This window comes from Anopheles gambiae, chromosome 2, assembly GCF_943734735.2.
Source record: "Anopheles gambiae chromosome 2, idAnoGambNW_F1_1, whole genome shotgun sequence".
Classification (NCBI taxonomy): Eukaryota; Metazoa; Arthropoda; class Insecta; order Diptera; family Culicidae; genus Anopheles; species Anopheles gambiae.
In genome coordinates, this window is record NC_064601.1 from 105,946,626 (window position 1) to 105,966,869 (window position 20,244).

The window sequence follows — 20,244 nt, forward strand, 5'->3', positions numbered from 1 at the left end:
TTGCGACTTTTGCGATTGTCGCAAAAACTTTTGCGACTTTTGCGATTGTCGCAAAAACTTTTGCGACTTTTGCGATTGTCGCAAAAACTTCTGCTACTTTTGCGATTGTCGCAAAAACTTCTGCGACTTTTGCGATTGTCGCAAAAACTTCTACGACTTTTGCGATTGTCGCAAAAACTTCTGCGACTTTTGCGATTGTCGCAAAAACTTCTGCGACTTTTGCGATTGTCGCAAAAACTTCTGCGACTTTTGCGATTGTCGCAAAAACTTTTGCGACTTTTGCGATTGTCGCAAAAACTTTTGCGACTTTTGCGATTGTCGCAAAAACTTTTGCGACTTTTGCGATTGTCGCAAAAACTTTTGCGACTTTTGCGATTGTCGCAAAAACTTCTGCGACTGTCGCAAAAAGCTCTGCGATTGTCGCAAAAACTTTTGCGATTGTCGCAAAAACTTTTGCGATTGTCGTAAAAATTTCTGCGATTGCCGCAAAATTTTTTGCGATTGTCGCAAAAACTTCTGCGATTGTCGCAAAAAGCTCTGCGATTGTCGCAAAAACTTTTGCGATTGTCGCAAAAACTTTTGCGATTGTCGCAAATACTTCTGCGATTGTCGCAAAAACTTCTGCTATTGTCGCAAAAACTTCTGCGATTGTCGCATAAATGTTTGCGATTGTCGCAAAAACTTCTGCGATTGTCGCAAAAAGTTTTGTGATTGTCGCAAAAAGTTTTGCGATTGTCTAGTCTAGACTGTAACAAACATAATAGTATGACATCTCGTTTTAGTCTTTTGTTGCAGTTTTATAGGAGTCTAGGTACGATCATGTGATATTTCCTACCACATACAGATTGTTGAAAGATAACGTAAAACTTCAAGTATTCGGAATTTCTCACACATGAATTCACAAAACAAAAACAAATTTTTCAGCTGGAAAAATAAATATTCTCAAATACTTTTTTCATGTATTTTCGTTCGATAATGGTTTTTAAAAACTTCACTACATAAAATCGGATCGTTTTTATCAACTTCTTCTTCGTCTGCCTTCTTTTTTTATAATCACCCTCGCTTCGATCATCCGCCGTTCGTATGTGTGCACAATCCTTGTACAAAGGGTAAACCGGGAAAAGTACTAGCCAAATATATGTTTACTATACGGTTGAGCCTATTGGCCTCGCCCAAACCCCACTCCGGCGCGCTCAAATATCGTTCGTTTTGCCTTGACCTGCTCATTTATAGCCTTCGTGCTTGGTTAAAGTGTGCACACTCTATAGATTAGGGTTGAATTTTAACAAACTTGCCCCATCTCTCCCCTCCACTACGGTTAGCTTCTTAGTCCATTGCCCTTAGGCTGCTAGTTGCATGGGATTACAACACGGGGGATAGGCAAGCAAGTGCGCAACTACTGTTTTAGCATTGCCTTTTAAATATTTGTTATAGTTTTTTTTTTACTTCAGTGGTACGATTTTTTAACAAACCGTGCTACAAAAATGCGGGAAAGAGCCAGTTTACTACACTAATTGCTCATTTTCTTTTGTAACAACACGACGGATCGGAAATTTGTTTACATATATGTTTTTGTCCCAGTTTCTACTAGAGTTAAGATCGTTTTGGGGTAACATGGAACGGGCACACGTACTGCGTATTTGGTTTCGCAACGAAATGTATTTAGTACAAAAATTAACAATCATATCAGAACGGCGATCGTAACATCTCTTTTTTATTCCCTGCGTGTTTTTTTTTGTGTGTGTGTAACGGCGAGATCGTTTTGCTTATGTAGCTTTAAATTATAGAGACAGGGTATTGTGTTAAATTAGGTCGCATACAAACCCGAGAACAGAAACAATTAAAACAACGTTTTTGCGATCAACTTTTTCCCAACTCAGTCAGAGTGTGACATAGTTTTGTTTAATTGATCTCTACAGCAGAGCGTTTTGCATACCAAAACGAACTGATCACTCTAATGATTTATGTCTGGTGTGGATAAACGGGACAGGGAATCAGGGGGAAACATACATAGACATCCCTTCCTTTCTTTCTTTTACGATACATCTTCTAGAGGATTTACATGTAAAAAACAGCTAGATTGTGTGACTGGTTGTGTCATGGTACAACTGGTAAAACGTTTAAATGGGTTACACAATTACAATTGGTGATTAAAAAAACAAATTGTACGGTGATTACGAGATTTACAAACAGTAGTGTAGCACAATAAGAACGACTATTAACATATTCTAAAGAGTGGTCGCTACGCGACTGTTTTTTGCAATACATGACTCATTCTCCGATGCCTTCCTTCCGCTCCTCTAGCTGCGTTTCGTTTTAATGAGCGATCTACAGACGACGATCCACTCCTCATACCTTCGAGATACACTTCACAACCATTTTTCGCCACATTGTTTCCTTTACTTTACTTTGCACAACATGCCTCGCCGTACAGAAACCTGTCTACTTATTAGTTCCATTTTTCCTACGAGTACGTGTATCCTTTCTGTTCCCACGCTATGTCCGTAAGCAAACATTCTTCGCATACATTCTTCACGCGACGAGCCATATATATATATAGGGTATGGGTGTGTACATTTGCGTGAGTGTGGAACGGTCTACGTAAGGTTCGTTTGTCGCACAGGACATGAGAAACAGCACTCTACTGCCTATAATAACTATGTAGCAAATGTTGATCTTCAATGATCAATGATTTTTTTTTTTTTTTGGTAATCAATCCTTTCCGACACAACAATTTATCAAATTATAACGCTTCTTTCGCAGAGGGACACACGTTCATAACGTGCTCAGGTGAACAAAAGAAAAACAAAAAACACATACCAGATCTGGAACAAATCATCTACAACTACTCCTAATGCGCTCTATTTGGCAACAATTTCATGTTGTTTTATAGCTGGTAAACCTAAGCAACAATTTATCAAGTTACTTTGACGAACAAATGCTACCTAACCACACGCGCGTGTGCTTTTGTACCGTGAGCGGAAAGGTAGGAAATCGGAAAGATTCTCGCTACGGATGTGTAGGGAAACCTTCCTAACACTAAACTCTTGTTCTTCTACTACGTCGGCTAGCTGTAATAAAGGAGAAAAAGAAATATAAACAGTAAACATCTAGGATGCAGACTAACGATTACGTTGAAGAACAGTTGCAATAAATACCAATGCGTGTCAGCTATTACTAAGCTCAAAAGAGTTAAGCTATGCTCAGATTTGTGTTTTTGAAAGTTGTACAGCCTCCCCATTCCCATTGTAAAAAAGCTACCCTTAATGTTACTAATTTAGATGAAGAAGAGAGAAAAAAGCCTAAGAGAAAATTTGTAGTTCAACAAATAATGATCGCTTACTTTCACTACCTAGCCAGAGAGGAAAAGATACGTCCCTTCTGCACCGGTCTAAAGGGTTGAGACGAGTGTTTAACCACTCCCGAACTCGCTTAATGCTCATAGCAATCGCTCTACGCGCGTGCGTATTCAACGTTTAATTCCTGGTCCACTTTTGCCGCTAGTAGCTGTCCTTTAATAATAGTAGTAATAGGTAGTATGCGCTTCGTTTCATTCAATTGCGAACGATGGTCAGCATATGGTTTGCCGTTTTTCCCATTTATTTAAGACCGATGATATCGAGTGCATCCGATACATCTTCCACGTCCACCTGTTACACGTAAAATGCTGCATGTAGTATGTGTGCGAGTGCGTGTGTGTGTACTAAACAGTAGCGAACACGAGATGAAACAACCTTAACAAAACAAAACAATCACACACATACACACATTGTGGTAAATAAACACTTGATCACATTATGCTCACAATTTTACACACGCGGCGCCGCGCTTTATATCATCTTTCACCAAGAAAGCAAAAGGGTTTTTTTTTTCTTTTCATTTTTACTGTGCCCGCATGTATTAACACTGTATTACAGCACGCATGTCGTCAACATGTAAGCTTACAAAAGATAAACACAATAATTGTAGCAAAGAGGGATTTTGGTAGGAGGGTAAAATAAAACGTAACAAGATAAATACTTTTTGCAGAATACCCGCGTCGTGACTTCGGTCGGTAGGTTTGTCGATCCTTCACATCGTACCTCACTCGGAGACGTCCCCTCTCTCGTTAGGCGGCAGGTGGGGCGTGCGCTTGCTCCTAGCTTCTTAACTGACTTAAAGATAACCTTTTTTTTTTTTTAACAGTTTCTACGCACTGGGACACACCCGTTGTGTGTGGCGGTTGGCCGGTGACTGTGCTAACACAAAAGCTTAACACAAAAAACGTTCAACATCAAAACTGGTACTCGCTATCCTACGCACCCACAGCGTGGAGATAACCTGGTGGACAGCGCGTGTCCGTCTACATGCCACTCAAACCAAACTTAATCAAGATCAGCCTGCAGAATTGTCCGCAGCGCTGTTACACACGCCCACCCTGCCCATCCTGCCCCTTGTCCTGTGAGCGCCCTCTAGGGGGTATATATGTAAGTATATATAGTAATAGGTAGTAGTAGTAGTAGTACTAGTAGTAGTAGAGCCCTAACCATTGTGGTTTTGCGACAAAATTGCTCGACGTATTTTCTTCGCGCCGTACAGCATTGTCGGCTACGTACGTACGAAATAGTTTTAAACAGCGACACGAAAAACACAACAATTGCTTACTGTCTCCTCTTGGAGAAGAAGTACGATACACATTAAAACATAAACACACAAACATCCATATCGAGCGCCTTTATAGAAGGTGCGAATCAGTAGTTTTGGCTACCCCATTTTTCCACGTTGTTTCTCTCCCTCTCGCGAGGGAGTCGTTCGATTTGTTTGTTACCTTCACTATTGACCATTCTATACATTGCTACACAAATATAACTAAAACCCCATTTTTACTCCATCAGCGTTTAACAGCCCTACCTGTTCCTCATATATGTATATATCACCAATTCGGGTTTCGGCCCTGCGCTTTCTACTTATTAATTAATCGCCTGCTCCGTCATCTGCCGACAGAGAAACTCGAGCCGCGAGTTGATATCAATGATACTGTTGTTGTGGTTGCTACTGCTGCTGTTACTGCCGCTGTCGCCTACCTGCTCACCTGCTGCTGCTGCTGCGAGTTGCTTCATTCCGGGGCCTCCTTTAACCGGCCCACCACCGTCCACGACCTTGCCGCCGGTGGTACGGTTTTCGCCCGCCACCAGTGAACCGCCAAGGCTGTTCAGGAAGATGGCCGGCGGCGGTACGAGCGGCGGGTTCGCATTGTGGTGATGATGCGTTATGTTGCTCAACGAGTGCCGATGGAACATAAAGTTCGGATGCTGCATGGCCGGCGGCTGCAGCGTGGGAGGTTGGGTGGATTGTTTGTGAGGGTGCGGCTGCTGCTGCTGCTGGAGATGTTGGGAGGTTTGTTGCATGGACGGGTTGTTGCTTAGGATGGGTTTCATGGAGCTGCCGGTACCGCCGGTTCCGCCACTGCCACCACCGTGCAGCGTGGAGGCGAAGCTCGGGTAGGAGGAGCTCTTGTTGTAGTTGGCCGTACTGCCGCCCGCGTTCGAGCTGGCGCCTCCGGTGCCACCGTGGTGGAAGTATGGATGGCCCGCCATGACCTGCGACGATGGAGCGGCGCTCAAATGGCCGGGCGGCACAAAGTACGGTACGGAGCTTTTGCGATGTGATTTCGCTTGCGATTCGTTGACATTCACTGGCTTATGCTTGTTGTTTGTTGTCCATCTACAAAAAAAAGACCAAAATACATAGTAAAAATGAAGAAAATAATCCTAATCCATATTGATTTTAAACAAGTATTTAAAATATGTCGACATTCGGTTAAACGTATACTGCGCCACCTAGCGGCCAATAGCGCAAGTGACTACTCTTGTCGACTGAAAGACTCTTGCGTGGCAACTAGTGATGGGAGCTCGGAATCGGACCTATCGAATTCCGATTCCGTGTTCGAAATCAATTCCGAACCTAGAGCCAATTCCGATGCTGGAATCAATTCCGAGCCAATTTCGGAGCCGATTCCTTAGCCGATCCGGAGCCGATTCCGAATCCGGAGCCATTTCCGGACCTACTATCCGGAATCGATTCCAAAAAAATTTAGAGCAAGATAATCGATTCCGACGAAATCTTCATTTTTCCCATCACTAGTGGCAACCATCGTAGGTAAATTGGGTACCTTGGCTTGTTCATGCCCGGTCCGGCAACGTTCACACTCTTCGCAAAGTGGCCACCGCTCTTGGGCGCAATTTGCATCTTTATCTTTGACACTTTGTACTTGTGGTCCTTCAGCTGCGCGGAGTGCGCAATGAAGGCGTCGTTGTGCAGGGCGCGCTCGACGATCCACAGGAAAATGTTCAGGTACTCTTCGTCCTGCTGACTACAGACCGGTCGCATTACGACGATCGAACCAACTGGAGGGAAAAAAAGTAAAAATAAAGACATCACCAATAAGTATGTGTACAAGTCACTCCACTCCACCCAGTGCGCATTCACTCCCAGGGGGGGGGGGGTGCGCCTTACCTAAATCAAGCACTTTGGCAAACTGGGCCGCAATGTCCTCCGGCTGATCCATGCCGATCGGTTTCATCGGCGTCAGCACAATGTTGGTCAGCTCCTCCAGCACCGTCCCGAGCTGCGCCTTCTGCCCGCCGATCAGATCCTTCTCCAGCTGCAGCAGCGTACCGTACCGCTCCTTCAGCTTCTGGATGCAGATAGCGAGCTTGTGCCGGGCACCCTTGGTCACGCCCAGGCTCTGCAGGTACTCCTCCGTGATGCCGAGCATCTTGTCGTACGTCAGGTTCGAGAACAGCCACACGTACTTGTGCAGCCGCAAGCTCTTCAGCCAGTGCGCGATGCTGGACATGCCGACGTTCGGCTGGCCGCCGTACAGCTTCATCAGCCCGGCGCCCTGCTTGTAGTCGTCCAGCTGCGTGTCCGAGCCGCTCGAGGCGAGCGACGACCGGGGGCTCTCCATCGTGAGCGAGAAGCTGCGCGGTTTGTTCTGCAGCAGCTGCAGGTTGGACAGGTTCTCCGCCGACAGGCATTCGTTGTTTTGCTTCTGCTGCGCGCTCAGCTCGCCGCCGCCGACGCCGAGCGCCGACAGGGTCGACGGTGTGGTGAGACTGTTCGAGCGGCGCGTCTTCATCAGCGACGCGTCCAGCTCGAGATCGAGCAGGCCGCCGCCGCCGCCGCCACCGTGCGACACCAGTAGATTGCTGTGCTGCCCGAAGCTGGCGAGCAGTGGCGGCACGCGCAAGAAATCGTTCACGTTGCTGTTGAACGAAACGAGCTTTTTGGCCCCACCGTGCCCTGGACCGGCCGCACCACCACCCGGCACTCCGGAACCAGCCGGAGCGGACGATGCGCTCGCCGGGAGGATACCGTTGCCGGCCGCCGCCGCTGCCGCCTCCGCCGCTCGTATGGCGGCCGCATTGCGCGCCAGATAGTTGAACTCGTCCTCGTTATCGAAATCACAATCGTAGTCAAATATCTCCGTCCCGTTCTTGCTGAACGAAATGTGATCGTCGTCGGTCGAGTCGTACAGGAGCGACTCCGTCGCGGCCATGAGATCGTGATGGTGCTGTGCCGTCTCGCAGGACGCAGGACCGTCGGGCGTCGGTCCACCAACGCCACCCGGCACCACCGTAGGCCGTTGCGATTGCTGCTGCTGCTGCTGCTGGAGGGCGGGCAGCAGATTGACACTGAGGCCGCCACCGTTCCCGGCGGCGGCGCCTGCTAGCAGCGTTTGACTAGAACCCAGCAGGCTTTGCCCGATCGTCTTGCTAAACTCGTTCACCGCCACCACCGGTTTGCCCTCGTCGGCGGTTTGGTGGTGGTGGTGATGGTGATGATGGTACTCTGCTGGCTGCTGCTGGGATGAGGGTGCCACTAGCAGCCGCGGGGAAGGGGTCGCTTTCAGCAGCTGCGACGCCGCACTGTCCAGACAGGAGCTGGAGCTGGTGGTCGAGCTGGAGGAGGAGCTGGTGGTCGAGCTGCCGCTGTTGTTGATATGACTATTGCTACTATTGCTGTTGCCGCCGGACAGTACGGTCGTGCTGCCGGTCGTTGTCGTGTGGTTGTTTAGGCTTTGCTGCGATTTCGACAGCACCGACCCGCCCGTCGGATGGTGCTGCTGATGATGATGCTGCTGCTGCGGGTGGTGCACAGCCGAAGAAAGTACCGCACCCGGTACGATCTGTGAGCCCGGAGCGGACGCTCCGTTTGTCCATGAGTTTGCAGCACCCACTCCTCCGTTGGCGGAGCTAGTAGAGGTGGATAGATACGGTACGTGCGGCGTGTTGACAGGCACTGCAGTGCCATTGCTGTTGAGGCTGCTGCTGCTGCTAGTACCGTTGGCACCGACCGACTGCTGCACGTTGAAATAGTTGCGACCCTTCGCAACCGGTGCAGCCGTGGCGGGTGCTGGCAGGTAGGACGTCGAGATGAAGTCCTCTAAGTATCGCAACCAGTGGCTCAGCACGCTGTAAATAGTTAAAAAACGGTTCTTCATTACGCTATTCAGTTGAATTGTTAAAGCAAAAACCCCCACTTACCGTCGATCGTCGTTGGTGATTGCGGGATGGATGAGCAGGTAGGACAGCGTCTGCTGTACGATTTCCGTGGGCACCAGCTGCCGGCAGGCGTCATCCACGGCCGCCGGAATGAGCGACATGTACAGACTCTTTGCCTCATCGTTGCCCGGCGCCAGCAGTGGCAAGTACATCAGTATGTCCTTCAGAATATCTTCCTTCGTTTCCGGCTGCCGTTCGTGGTGGTGACCGTCACCCTTCGGTTGGTTGTGTCCCGGCGTTACAGTCGCCGTCGTCGGTGTCGTGGAGGGTGGCGGTACCGTCGCTGTCGTCGCACTAATGATGGAAGGAGATTCTTTCAAGAGCGCTGCCACCTCCGCCGTCTGCGGTGAAGCTTTCTTCAGCAGCTCGTACAGCGAGGCCGGCGTTGACTCGATGCCGGCCGCTTTGAGATTATTGTTCACACTGTTACTGTTGTTGTTGTTGTTGTTAAGCTGGGCAGCGCCACCAGCGCCGATCAGTAGCGAGGCCGCCGCACTGCTGTGCCCGCTCAGCTGGTAGTACCGCTGCACCAGCTTCCCCAGCAGGGCCGTACTGTTTGCCTTCGTTTCGAGCTGCTGTAGCTTGGCCTGGGTGCTGTAGTTCTGGGCGAGATTGTAATCGATCGACACCTGCAGGAACTTGAGGTTGACGAAGGGGACGCGCTTCAGCAGCGCGTACAGCACGACCGTCCGCTCGCAATCGTTCCACTGCTCGAACAGGGACGTCACCGTGCCAACCTGTTCGCAAAACATGGTGGATGGGTTGCCGCCGGGGTATTTCATCGCGGACACTGGTGCAACAGTTCAGGTTCAGTTGTGGCTGGATTCAATGTTTTTATTTTTCGTTTTCAAATACGCTTCGAGTGTGCGGCTACGTTCGTTGGAGATCGTGACGCTCTCTCGCTCTCTCTCTCTCTCTCTCTCTCTCTCTCTCTCTCTTTCACTTCCGAACAAACTGTCCCGGCGGTTCTTACAGACAGTTACATAGCACGTACACACACACACACACACACACTAACAGGTGTTTTCTAGCTGCATTTGTGATTTCTGAAAAGGGAGAAAAAACGGATTACATTAGCATTGTTTATCACTTCATCGTTCATCACCTTTTCAAACTTCCAAAATAAAAAATCGCACATTTCGCAAAATTCCGAAATTAGACATAAACCGGGTCACACCGGCCCCGGCAACCAAACGAACCGAACCGTACGCGTCCGTTTTGCGTACGCGAGTGGCACCACGACAGCAGCAAAACCCGAGCAACGTCCTCTCGCGGCGTACACAGCATCAGCAGCATCAGCAGCATCTCAGCTCGGCCGTCGTTTCATAACCATTGGCGCGTTTGAGAGGTGCTCTACTGACAAGCGCGCGTCAAGAGGACTCCCTCTTCAAACGCAAAACACCACCCTCACCCGTCGTGTACCGCTCGTCGCTCGGAGGGTCGTCTACGGTGAAACAAAGACAATCCTTTTTCGCGGTGAAGGTTTGCAAATTGCAGCACTTTTTCGTTTTACCCTGCTTTCCCTGCTCCACCACCGTACGTTGCTTTTCCCCACGTAATGTTTGCAAGATAGGAAAACGAAAAAAAATCTTCACACGAGAGCAACAGCGTACTGCAGCGTGTTCAGAGCCCGGCTACAAAACAATGCATGTGACAAAAACTGTGGTGCTGTCGGCTCCCGACCGTCACCATTCACCATCGTCCTTCTTCGCCGGTAGCTCTTCCTTCCCTCTTCCACTTCACCACTCCACTGAGCGCAGTGTTTTGTGGTTGAGGACGCGCATCCGCGATCTTTCGCATCCGTTTTGAATAAAAACAGGGCAGCGAGGGTTAAACGTCGTTCGGGGGACGGAGGGGCCGGAAACAGGGACGACTGACGACGTTGGAGTTGGTCGATGCTGGTGGTACGTACGCTCTCCCGGTTCGTACGTACCAACGGCGTGCATTTTTCTGCGCACCTAAGCGCATTCTTATCTCCGCCACGGGATCTTTCCTTATCGCTCCTGTCGAAAGGGTTGTTGTTTGTAACGTTCGGGTTGTGTGTGTTTTTTTACCGCTTCCCGTACCCACTTTACCACCCTGTTTTAAACAGCTTCCCTTCGCAGCAGCCCGCTCACTCTCTCTCTCTCTCTCTGTCTCCATCGGTTTGAGGCACACACGTACGTAACACGGGGCGGGATGGATGGATGCCCTTCAGAGAGCAAGCGGATCGTACGATTTGTGCGCAGGAAAAAGGTTCCCTCCGCTTCGTCCACAACACGCTGCGGATGATTGTGTGCTACACACGCGACGCGATGACAAAAACGCTGCGCGCAAAGGCAAAAACAAAATTATTAGTAGAACTTTCACACACTTTAGAGAAAGTCGACCACGACGACGAGTCGGTGCAAAAAGGGGGTGGAGGAGTAGGGTGGTCGTTTCTTTTTTTTTTGTCGATTTCGCTTGTCTGGGGCGTGTTAAATTTCACACAGCCACGATGATAACGATTAGCACATCTAGCGTTCAGCCATTTGTAAATCCAAATTTCGCCATTTGCCGCAGCAGATCCTGATCGATCGGACTTTCAAAACACACACACACAGCTGTGTGGATGCGAATTGATCAGCCAAAATAGTTCGCGAAAGCGTTGCGTCGCACACGCCAATACTTTCGATTTTGAACGCATTTTCCCTTAAATTTGGTTGCCAACGTGTTGTGGCCGGGCTTCCTCTTTTCGCGCTCTTCCGCGGAATGCACATTCTGTCGCTTCCTTTTGGCCGAATATCCCCGGGACGACATTTTGGGAAGCACGCGCGCGCCATTTTTCAACACCGGCCAATAGAGGGCAAACAACCATCACACCCTTCCCAAAAATGAAATCCTTTCGCGCCCAGGTGTGTCTCCAGTTTGGTTGCCATTGCTAAAATGAGAAGAGGAAGAAGAAGAAGAAGACACCAACAAAAAAGAAAGGAAGCAAAGTTCAACGCTTTCCGCTGCACAGTTTCGCCTACAATAAATGCGGCCTCTCTTCGGACAAGGAGGAGAGCGAGAGAAGAAGAGCGCGCCATTGCGCGACACACGCACGCACACCGGCCGTATCAGCACGGACGAGTGGAGAAGGAGGGCAGTTTGCCGGCGTGTTTTCTTTTCCATCCTGTTTTCATCAGCCACCGGGCAAGGAAAGAAAATCTTTCCAGCGCACATTACGTTCCTCCGGCCAAAGCGGTGCTCTTTTACTTCTTACCGTTCCAGGAGGAACGGGGTGGGGACAATAATGCAATAGTGTCGGATGCGGTAGCATCATCGTACAAAATCTACCACAAACACACACACACACACAACTCGTCAAACTCGCCGCAGGAAGCACATGCGTGGAACGGGCCATCCTTTCCCCCTCGTCCCACCACCGACGCTGCTGGCCGCTCTATGACCGGACGGGAAAATCCGAATGCGAGAGAAGAAGTGTGGTTAGCTTTCCCCCTCCTTCCCTTCACAGATTCACACGGAGGGCACAGTTTTGTTCACATCCGCTGGCCACATTGCCCTTTCCGTATCGGGCGGATGCTTTTCCCGGAGCTGTGTCCCCAACCCCCACCATTTTGGATGCTGCCGTACCCCGGTGCACGCATTTTCTTTCTTTTTTTGCACAACTCCACAATTTTGGACGACGCGCGCGCCTACGGAAAGGCGTGTTTGTGTGTGCGTATGAGACTGTGTGTATGGCGGGACCATTTTCCCTTCCCTGCGGCACACTTCCGGAAGGTGCGCTTCTTCACAGTGGGCACGACACCTACCCTAGCTCTTGCCACCTACTACTCGGCACGCTTCACTTCACCACTGCACACTGCACGGACCAATCGTTCGAGCTTAACCCTCCCCACTTACGGCAGCACACCATCCGCCACCATCTTTGTGCTGGCGTACCTTTCAACCACACCACCACCACCACCACCGTCGCACAACGCCAGTGAAGGACCGTACCTGGGTTACTTTCTCGTGTGGAGGGGGGGGGGGGGGATCCTCCGGGACTGTGAGACGCGCGGGTTTTCGAGCGACGGAGGCCCAATTTTCACATCACACGCGCGCACGGAGCACACACACACAAGACGCACTATGCACACAACGCACGAGAGTTGGACGACGACGACAGCGGGCGCACACAGCACACCACACCACAAACTCACAGGACATACACACACACAGGAGCGCGCGCGCGACTTGTACCGTGATTCTGCGGGAGGGGCGAGGCCTCTTTGCTGCCGGACAGAAAACGGGCGGACAGTTTGGGCCACCAGCGCGTGGATGGATTGTTCGATTCCACAACAATCACAGCTGATAAAAAATATTTCTATGAGTGTACGATTAAAGTTATGGGGCTACATTTTTTGTGACAGTGAGGCTATTTATTGACAGCAGAGTGACCAGAAATAGCGATTTATCTGGATTCCTACCGATTTTTTATATGCCTACCGATTCACAGATGACCGCCCTAAAACTACCGATTTTCCATGTATCCTACCGAAAATCACAGATATTTGATTTTTCAGTCATTTAAGCTTAATCTGTGGCGCTTGGGATGCTGTTTCAAGTATTGCTAACCTCATTTGTTACTTATCGCGCTGATGCACGTTTGTTTGCCTGGCACTTTTTTATTTTTTTTCCGTTAAAATGTAATGTTCATAATAAGTAGAAAATGTCAGTTGCATGGATTCCGAGAATTGCTAGTCAAAGGAAATCATTTAAATTTGAATTTGAATCTCGCTGTCGGCGGTTAAAGCTCAAAGACAGACAAAGAGAATGAAGTTTTCAGGCGAGGGGAAGGTAGAAACACACGGTGGGGGTCCGGCCCAAGATCGGATCCGAAGTCCGTTGTTTTGGGCTGATAATTAAAAATGGCAGATGGAGCGCTACCACAGAGAGAATGCGCTCTCTTGCTCCTTCTTCTTCTTCTTCTTTTTCTTCTTCTTCTTCTTTTTGGCACAACAGCCGCTGCCGGTCAAAGCCTGCCTGTACTCATTAGTGAAGTGGGTTTGGCTTTCAGTGACTTATTGCTACCATAGCGGGATACTCAGTCTTACCTTTGGGGGGTCGGTTTATTCGGGGCTTGAATCCATGATGGGCATGTTATAGAGTCGTTCGAGTTGACGACTGTACCACCAGACCGGCGCTCTCTTGCATGACTTTTAAAATACTCGAGGCACTCTCACTGAAAAGAACGCTTGCTCGCGCTGTTTCATTGTTTTCCTCATACCCCTTCCTTCCCGTTTCTCCCCGAATACGCTGCACTAGTGCGAGCGGGACACCGATACCAGCATGCCGCTGCGAGAAAACCAAACTGAGCGCGCAGGCTGAAAGTGAACGCACACATTCACACATCCCAAGCGCCACAGATTTAGCTTAAACGACTGGAAAATTGAATATCGATAGTAAAAAAATGAAAGCTCCACAGCTTCATTGGTTTGATCAATAGATGGCGTATTACAACTCATCATTTTATTGCTATCCTTTTCTCGCGATGTGTTTCGACAAGTTTCATCTTATCATGACCTATATAGCCTTCTAACTTTTTGAGCAAAAATCTATATGAATGGTCGTGTGGTCAGATACGTGGGTATCAACACCAACGACCATTACTCAAATCTCACTTGCTTCAGTGCTGGTGGTTTCCGTTCGAGTTTAGTATTTAAACAATCGTATCGCCGTTCTAGTTCTAGCGATGCATAACTTCAATGCGAAACCATACAACAGTACAGAAGAAATGAGAAAGCTCTCCTCCAAGCGATGAAGCTCAACTGGTTGGGGTATCCCACCAATAGAGAGCGCCACCATCTTTTTCGTTATTTTTAGAATGCATGAGTCGTTTGCCGTCTGCTAAACGAAGTCTTTCTATATTCCGTTTAGGTAGAGAACTTGAGTCGTTTAGAAGCCGTTTAGTGGTCGTTTAGTGGATTTGTGGCACTTGGGATGTGTAATTGTGTGAGTGCAAAAACTGTGTACAAACCAAAACACGCTCGCGTCGCTGCGTAATTACGCGTATTTCCAACCGTCTCCCCCTGCTTCTACATGCCCCTCGCTTGAAAGTTGCACACTTTTTCATTCTCTTTGCTAGCAGGGTAATCATTAAAATAATTGATTAAATTTAAATTGTTACGTTCTCAACAGTGCTCCTGCCGAAATCTGCCGAAATAATCTGGCCTCACTGGTCCGTAGGTCAGGCGAGCTTTTTGGCGGACACCGTCGCAAAACCGTCGCAAAACGTCAAAACCGACGTCGCATGTACTGCAAACCGATGTCGCCAGCGAGCGAAACTCGCAACGATTTCGAGGCGCAGGCGACGGTCGTTTTTGACGTTTTGCGACGGTTATTGACCTTTCAAGCGAGCTTTTGCCCTGGGAGCCAGTGTGGCCAGATTATATTAGCATTTCTCGATGGTAAATTGATCATATCTATTGGAAGTAGTGCAGTCCACCAGCTTGGTACGGTTAGAAACAGAATGAAATGTATTTCATACAAAAACTTATAGCTACACAAATTCATAGGTTACTATAATTAAATTACTCATAACCCAAATACGGCTTACTATAATTCCAATAAAATCTTCTGTTTTAGTTATTGAAATATCTTCAAATTTTCAGTGAAGCTGCATAAAACTTTGTTCTTTCCAGTAGGGGAAGGTAGGTAAAGACGGTCACTGCGGGTAAGATGAACACTTCTCATAAATGCATCAAAATGTTAATTTGCGAAAAGATCAACAATGCAGCATCCTAACTTAAAGTTAAACAACACATTTGAGAACATTTTTGGCATATCCTATAACAAATTTTACAAAAAGGGTCTCATTTTCAATCTCTCACTATAGAGCGTTACTTTTTCACTCCATAGTGAGACGATGTAGGTTAGTGAGTTGATGTTAGGTACGGATAGCTTGGATGATTTTTCTACCGTGTTGGTTTTTTCGCACACTTTGCACCGACGTAGCAATTCATCGATGTAGGCGTGTGACGTAAAACGACAACCATGTCTACCTCAAACAAACATACGAATAATAATATGTTGTGTAATGTTTATGAAGTGATATAAATAGTTTAAAGATTAAATACGTACAAGTAAGCTTAAAATTTATTGCAGCAGCTTCCATGGTATGTTAGTACGGGCAGACAGTGGATCACGCACCGCTGCCAGACTGATATCGTCATTGGCCGCATGGTGTACTTTTGATGTCTGGATTGCGGCAGGACGACACCAACATATCCAGGACCCTACAGGAAGCAGTTTCATTTGAAATTCTCAACATCTGCGTCACCTATTTGCCCTTATATTGTCGGAGGGAATGTCCCAGAATCCTCTTTTATTGTAGGACGCAAACGTGAAACGATTTTCTGAAGGGCAAAATCAGAGCCGGTGCACTGTACACACTCGGAGCAGAATCGGCTGCTGCGAACTGTCAAGCACCTCAAAGTGCAGCGACTCATTGATCAGCACCTGCGCTAAATCGCGCCGCAGAAGACGCTGACGATGTTTCCTGTATGCCGCAGTTATTCGACTTTATGCAGATAGGACCAGACCTGCTACAATGCGCCTTATCCGTTGCCGAAATATTTTCATTGGTGGACGATGAGCACTTTTATGCTATCGATGTGCTGGATTACATATTAGTATACGTGAACCGATTGAACAACGAATAACGAATTACGATGTAATTACCGCAGCAGTGGATAGCTACGGTTTGACAGAACAATCCAGCCGAAAGTAGGCACATGGACAGATCTTTTTCATCGATGGACACCGGGAAGCCGTTTTTGTTCGAAACTATACTTGCGTACACGCGTTTCTAATCGGAAATTGCAATCGCAGTGAATCCGAGTGGAATTGCTGCTCTGCTACTGACCGGGGGACGTACGCTACACTCTATGTTTAATATGTTTAATATGTTTAATATGCTGCTGCTGCATGCTGAGGGGCAAATGTAAGGTATTGTGTTGCGGGAAAACATACGTGTGCCGACAGCCTAAACTGTTCAAGATGCTGAAGAGCGGAAAGAGTTCGCAAAATTTCTGCTCTGCATCAACGTGAGTCATACGACGTACGGCATACGACATTCCCGGGATTCGATAAGGCGTATGCCAAGATACCATGGGACTTGATGTTACCTGGAACATATGACTCGAAAGGTAAAGTAAATTTATCGCAAACAGTGTTAATTTTGATAAAAAATATTTATTCCAGCCGGTACACCATCCACAATTCAATTTGTAGTATATTGAATAAAAGAAAATTATGAAATCATAATCATATACACTGCAAAGTTTGTTTGAAATAATATTAGCACACTAAAAAATTCTTTTACAAAGAATTCTACAACAAAATTATTGATTGAAGTGCAATTCTTATATCGTTGATAAGACGTATACGTCCCAATAAACGTTGCGTAGCCCTGTAACCGGGCCATTTTAACTAGTCCTATAACAAATTTTACAAAAAGGTTCTCATTTTCAATCTCTCACTATAGAGCGTTACTTTTTCACTCCATAGTGAGACGATGTTGGTTAGTGAGTTGATGTTAGAGGCAGATAGCTTGGATGATTTTTGTACCGTGTTGATTTTTCCGCACACTTTGCTCCGACATAGCGATTCATCGATGTAGGCGTTGGACAAAAAACGACAAACCATAAACAATCATTCAAATATCGTCCATACGTGTATAAAGTTATGTAAGGCCGCAAATACACAAATTCAGGATCATTACACCGTCGAAAACTCCGAACAGAATTGGCTAAATCAATCTAAATAATCCAGTCCCCCCCCCCTATCTCGCCTAACACTTCTTTCGCTTTTACTTCTTTAAAGTTTCGAGTTTAAACCTACCGAAAACTACCGATAAAATTTTGATGCGCCTACCGAAAACCGCCAAAATAATCTGGCCACACTGGCTGCGGTAGAGAAAAACACGATGAATGGCTGCTGCACCGTGGATTGCATACTTTGCGGCGTTTTCGGGTTGTCCGGTGAAAATACTATATTAATCCTTGTATGAAGAATAATTTGATTTGAACGTTGGAGAGATAAATCAAGTTAAAATTATCAATTTATATTCTGTGTTTATAAATAAGCCTTTAAAATAGTTACAAAAGTGAAACAATATTAAACTGCTCATTTTAAATCTTCGCTGGAGGTAAAATTTATTTTTCCAATTTATATAAATTACTATTTTCAAAATATCTGCATCATTATGTGAAAAATACGAAAACACAATGGAAATAATCATTTTTTATCATAGATTCTGACGTTTTGTGAGGCCAGCGAGGGATTTTAACCTTTACTTTTACCGATTTAAATGTCTGATTTAAAAAGGCAGGATATACTTCTTCATTCAGAATGGATGTAGTGTTTTCTTAAACACCAAACCTTTTATTTTAAATTATTATTAACGAGCTTCTTTAACAGTTTGTACTATTAGTTTTAAACCGTATATGGGTGTTCTGGGCAGTTTGAGTTGAAATATTGATTCCAATCGTCTTTACATCTAATCCAAACATCAAAAATCTGTCCTTTCGTTTCCAATATTCTTAGTTAGTCCACCCTTTGCTTTGCTGCGTTATGGTATAATTTTCAGCTCATCAATTTGGTGCTGCTTCCAGCGCCTTGCGTCCGGATGGATCCTGTTCCCTATCGTCCACATCGGGTCACTATTGCTATTCAAAGCACGGGCCATAACTTCCCTGCGCCTAAAATATCCCATCGGCTGATGGCCCGGGTAGTCCACGTAGGAAATGGTACTAACTTTAGGCCCAACTGCTTTACCATTCCGGTTTCTCAGTGCGCTGTACACCGTGAAGGGAATAACGCCGAAAAGGAACAAACCCTCGATCAGGCTTAGTATGGATCCTCCAAAGCAGAGCCCCAGGATGCCGCCAAAGGTAGCGACGAGCGTCTGCCAGGTGACGAACGGTTCGCGCCTATACTTTAGGCAGTTGGTCGACCGAAAGTGCACGTGCAGCACACCGTATGCGGAAAAATTAAACTCTGGACTGGTGTTGAAAAGGGTGTGGAGGAATTAGATAAAACATTTGGCAATTGGTAATGTAATTTGTGGCAACACTTACACGTAAAAGTCTTTCTTCGGGTTGGAGATAGAGTTCGTGATGGTGTGGACTTCGTTTTTCTGTCCAAATATACACAGATTAGCCAGGTGTACGATTAGTTCTTTATCAAAAACTATCTCACCTCTATATTGCAACTAGGAAAGCAACGGCACCTAATGATGGACCGTTGCGTTGCCGTACCGATCATCTCCGCCACCTGCTCTGAGGTAAAGCTGACTCGATCTGCAACGAAGTAAGTTCTGTTTTTCATTTCATACTTTAAATTCACAGCACACCGAAACTACCTTTCAAATCCAGCAGGCAGCCCAGCTCCCGGAACCCACAGATCGGCACCTTCAGCTCGGCCTGCAGCTCAACCGTCTGCTTGAACAGCGGAATGCACCGGCAAACGCTGGCCGTGTACCGCAGCTCGCACTCGTTCATGCAGTTGCTGTACGTGTACGGTACGCCAACCGTACTATTACCTTCATCCTCAAACGCACAGCCACGCTTTTCTAGCGCAATGCTCCTCAGCGACGGGCTCGCCGTCACGAGCGTGGGCAGCACGGACACATCCGTCTCGGTGCCCCGCTGCACGATGGTCGTATAGTCGGAAAAGTCGGGAAAATCGAACGAACGATGCACAAACACCTCGATGCCGTAGGAGAACCGGTTCGAGGCGGTGTAGTACTGCTCGCCAATATCCATCAGCACGGAAAGTCCTTCCCCCTTGCCAATGCCCGTCACGTGGAGGCTTTCCTGGGGCGGCGCTTCGCCCGGTTCCTTCGCGCGCGAAAACACCGGCTCCAGAAAGCGGTCCGCGTTGAACGAGCAGCAGTAGCCGGCGAAGATTTTCGTCCGCCGAAACAGGGTACGACACTGTACCGGTTGCATTAGCCAGAAGCAGTGCACCAGCATCGTCTCGCACGGGGGTGCAACCTCGAATGCTAGCTGCTCCGTGTCGTATCCTTTCGAGCGGAGCTGCTCCTCTATCGCGACGATGCGCTGATCGATCGGACGTAAATCATTCAGCCGGGGCAGGGAGTAAATCACGTCTATCGTGTCATTTATATGCACTCCCAGCTTCGCTCTAGTGTTGGAGTGAAACGACATGTAAAGGAACATTTTTTGCTAAATTTGCTTCTTTACGAACACTTACAGCTTCGCTCCAAGCTCCTCCGCCTTGGTAGAGTGTATCTTGTTAATGTTGCACAGCGTAACCGCTGGGAAAGCAATCAGCGACACCGGGTAGGAGGTCGTCTCGATCGTGGTCAACGTGGGATTGCTCCGGAACTGGTCCCACGCCGAGCTGGAGAGGAAGAGCGTGAATCCCAAGCTTACTACCGCGATTACGCTCCACACGAACCGTAGCGGCGTATTGCCCTTCGTTGCCTTGTTGCGCCCAATGTACCGCAGTCCATGGAGCGAAGAGTTTTCACAAAATATCCAAAATGTCTGCACGACTGTTTGAGAGGCTAGCCGGAGGGCACTAGCTATAGACGGCGAGTGGGCCATGTTTTCGAAAATACAACACCGGCAAGGATGAGCAAGGCCTCCTGCTAGCCGCGGTGTTATATACGCATGGCAGAGAGGATGAAATATTCACCATTCTATTGTGTAGCCGTTGTTCAACCTCA

The 20,244-nt window shown here is 47.6% G+C and overlaps 3 protein-coding genes and 1 pseudogene across 12 annotated transcripts; all 4 read right to left on the reverse strand.

Annotated features, from left to right (window-relative positions):
- Positions 1-3,862: 3,862 nt before the first annotated feature.
- LOC1270357 (protein Smaug) lies at positions 3,863-12,939 on the reverse strand. 10 transcript variants are annotated; one of them, XM_061641547.1, is made up of 5 exons: positions 12,507-12,939; positions 8,529-9,592; positions 6,496-8,456; positions 6,152-6,386; positions 3,863-5,703 (listed from the first exon to the last, which is right to left on the reverse strand). In XM_061641547.1, the coding sequence occupies exons 2-5, from the start codon at positions 9,326-9,328 to the stop codon at positions 4,950-4,952; spliced, it is 3,750 nt and encodes a 1,249-aa protein (XP_061497531.1). In that variant the 5' UTR covers positions 9,329-9,592; positions 12,507-12,939; the 3' UTR covers positions 3,863-4,949. The 10 variants fall into 10 exon arrangements, with proteins under 10 accessions (XP_061497531.1, XP_001688156.2, XP_061497532.1 ...); XM_001688104.2 differs by having other exon boundaries at positions 12,750-12,923; XM_061641548.1 differs by having other exon boundaries at positions 12,450-12,923.
- Positions 12,940-17,858: 4,919 nt separating this feature from the next.
- On the reverse strand, positions 17,859-18,540 carry LOC133391002 (uncharacterized; the record flags this gene model as incomplete). The annotated part of the gene is made up of 1 exon (XM_061640532.1): positions 17,859-18,540. A coding segment is annotated over one exon (420 nt), but the record flags the coding sequence as incomplete, so codon positions are not given.
- A 44-nt stretch (positions 18,541-18,584) lies between these two features.
- LOC133391003 (sodium channel protein Nach-like) lies at positions 18,585-19,732 on the reverse strand (annotated as a pseudogene).
- A 30-nt stretch (positions 19,733-19,762) lies between these two features.
- LOC1270354 (sodium channel protein Nach) lies at positions 19,763-20,128 on the reverse strand. The gene has a single exon (XM_309041.5). The coding sequence runs from the start codon at positions 20,120-20,122 to the stop codon at positions 19,763-19,765; it is 360 nt and encodes a 119-aa protein (XP_309041.5). The 5' UTR covers positions 20,123-20,128.
- Positions 20,129-20,244: the final 116 nt, after the last annotated feature.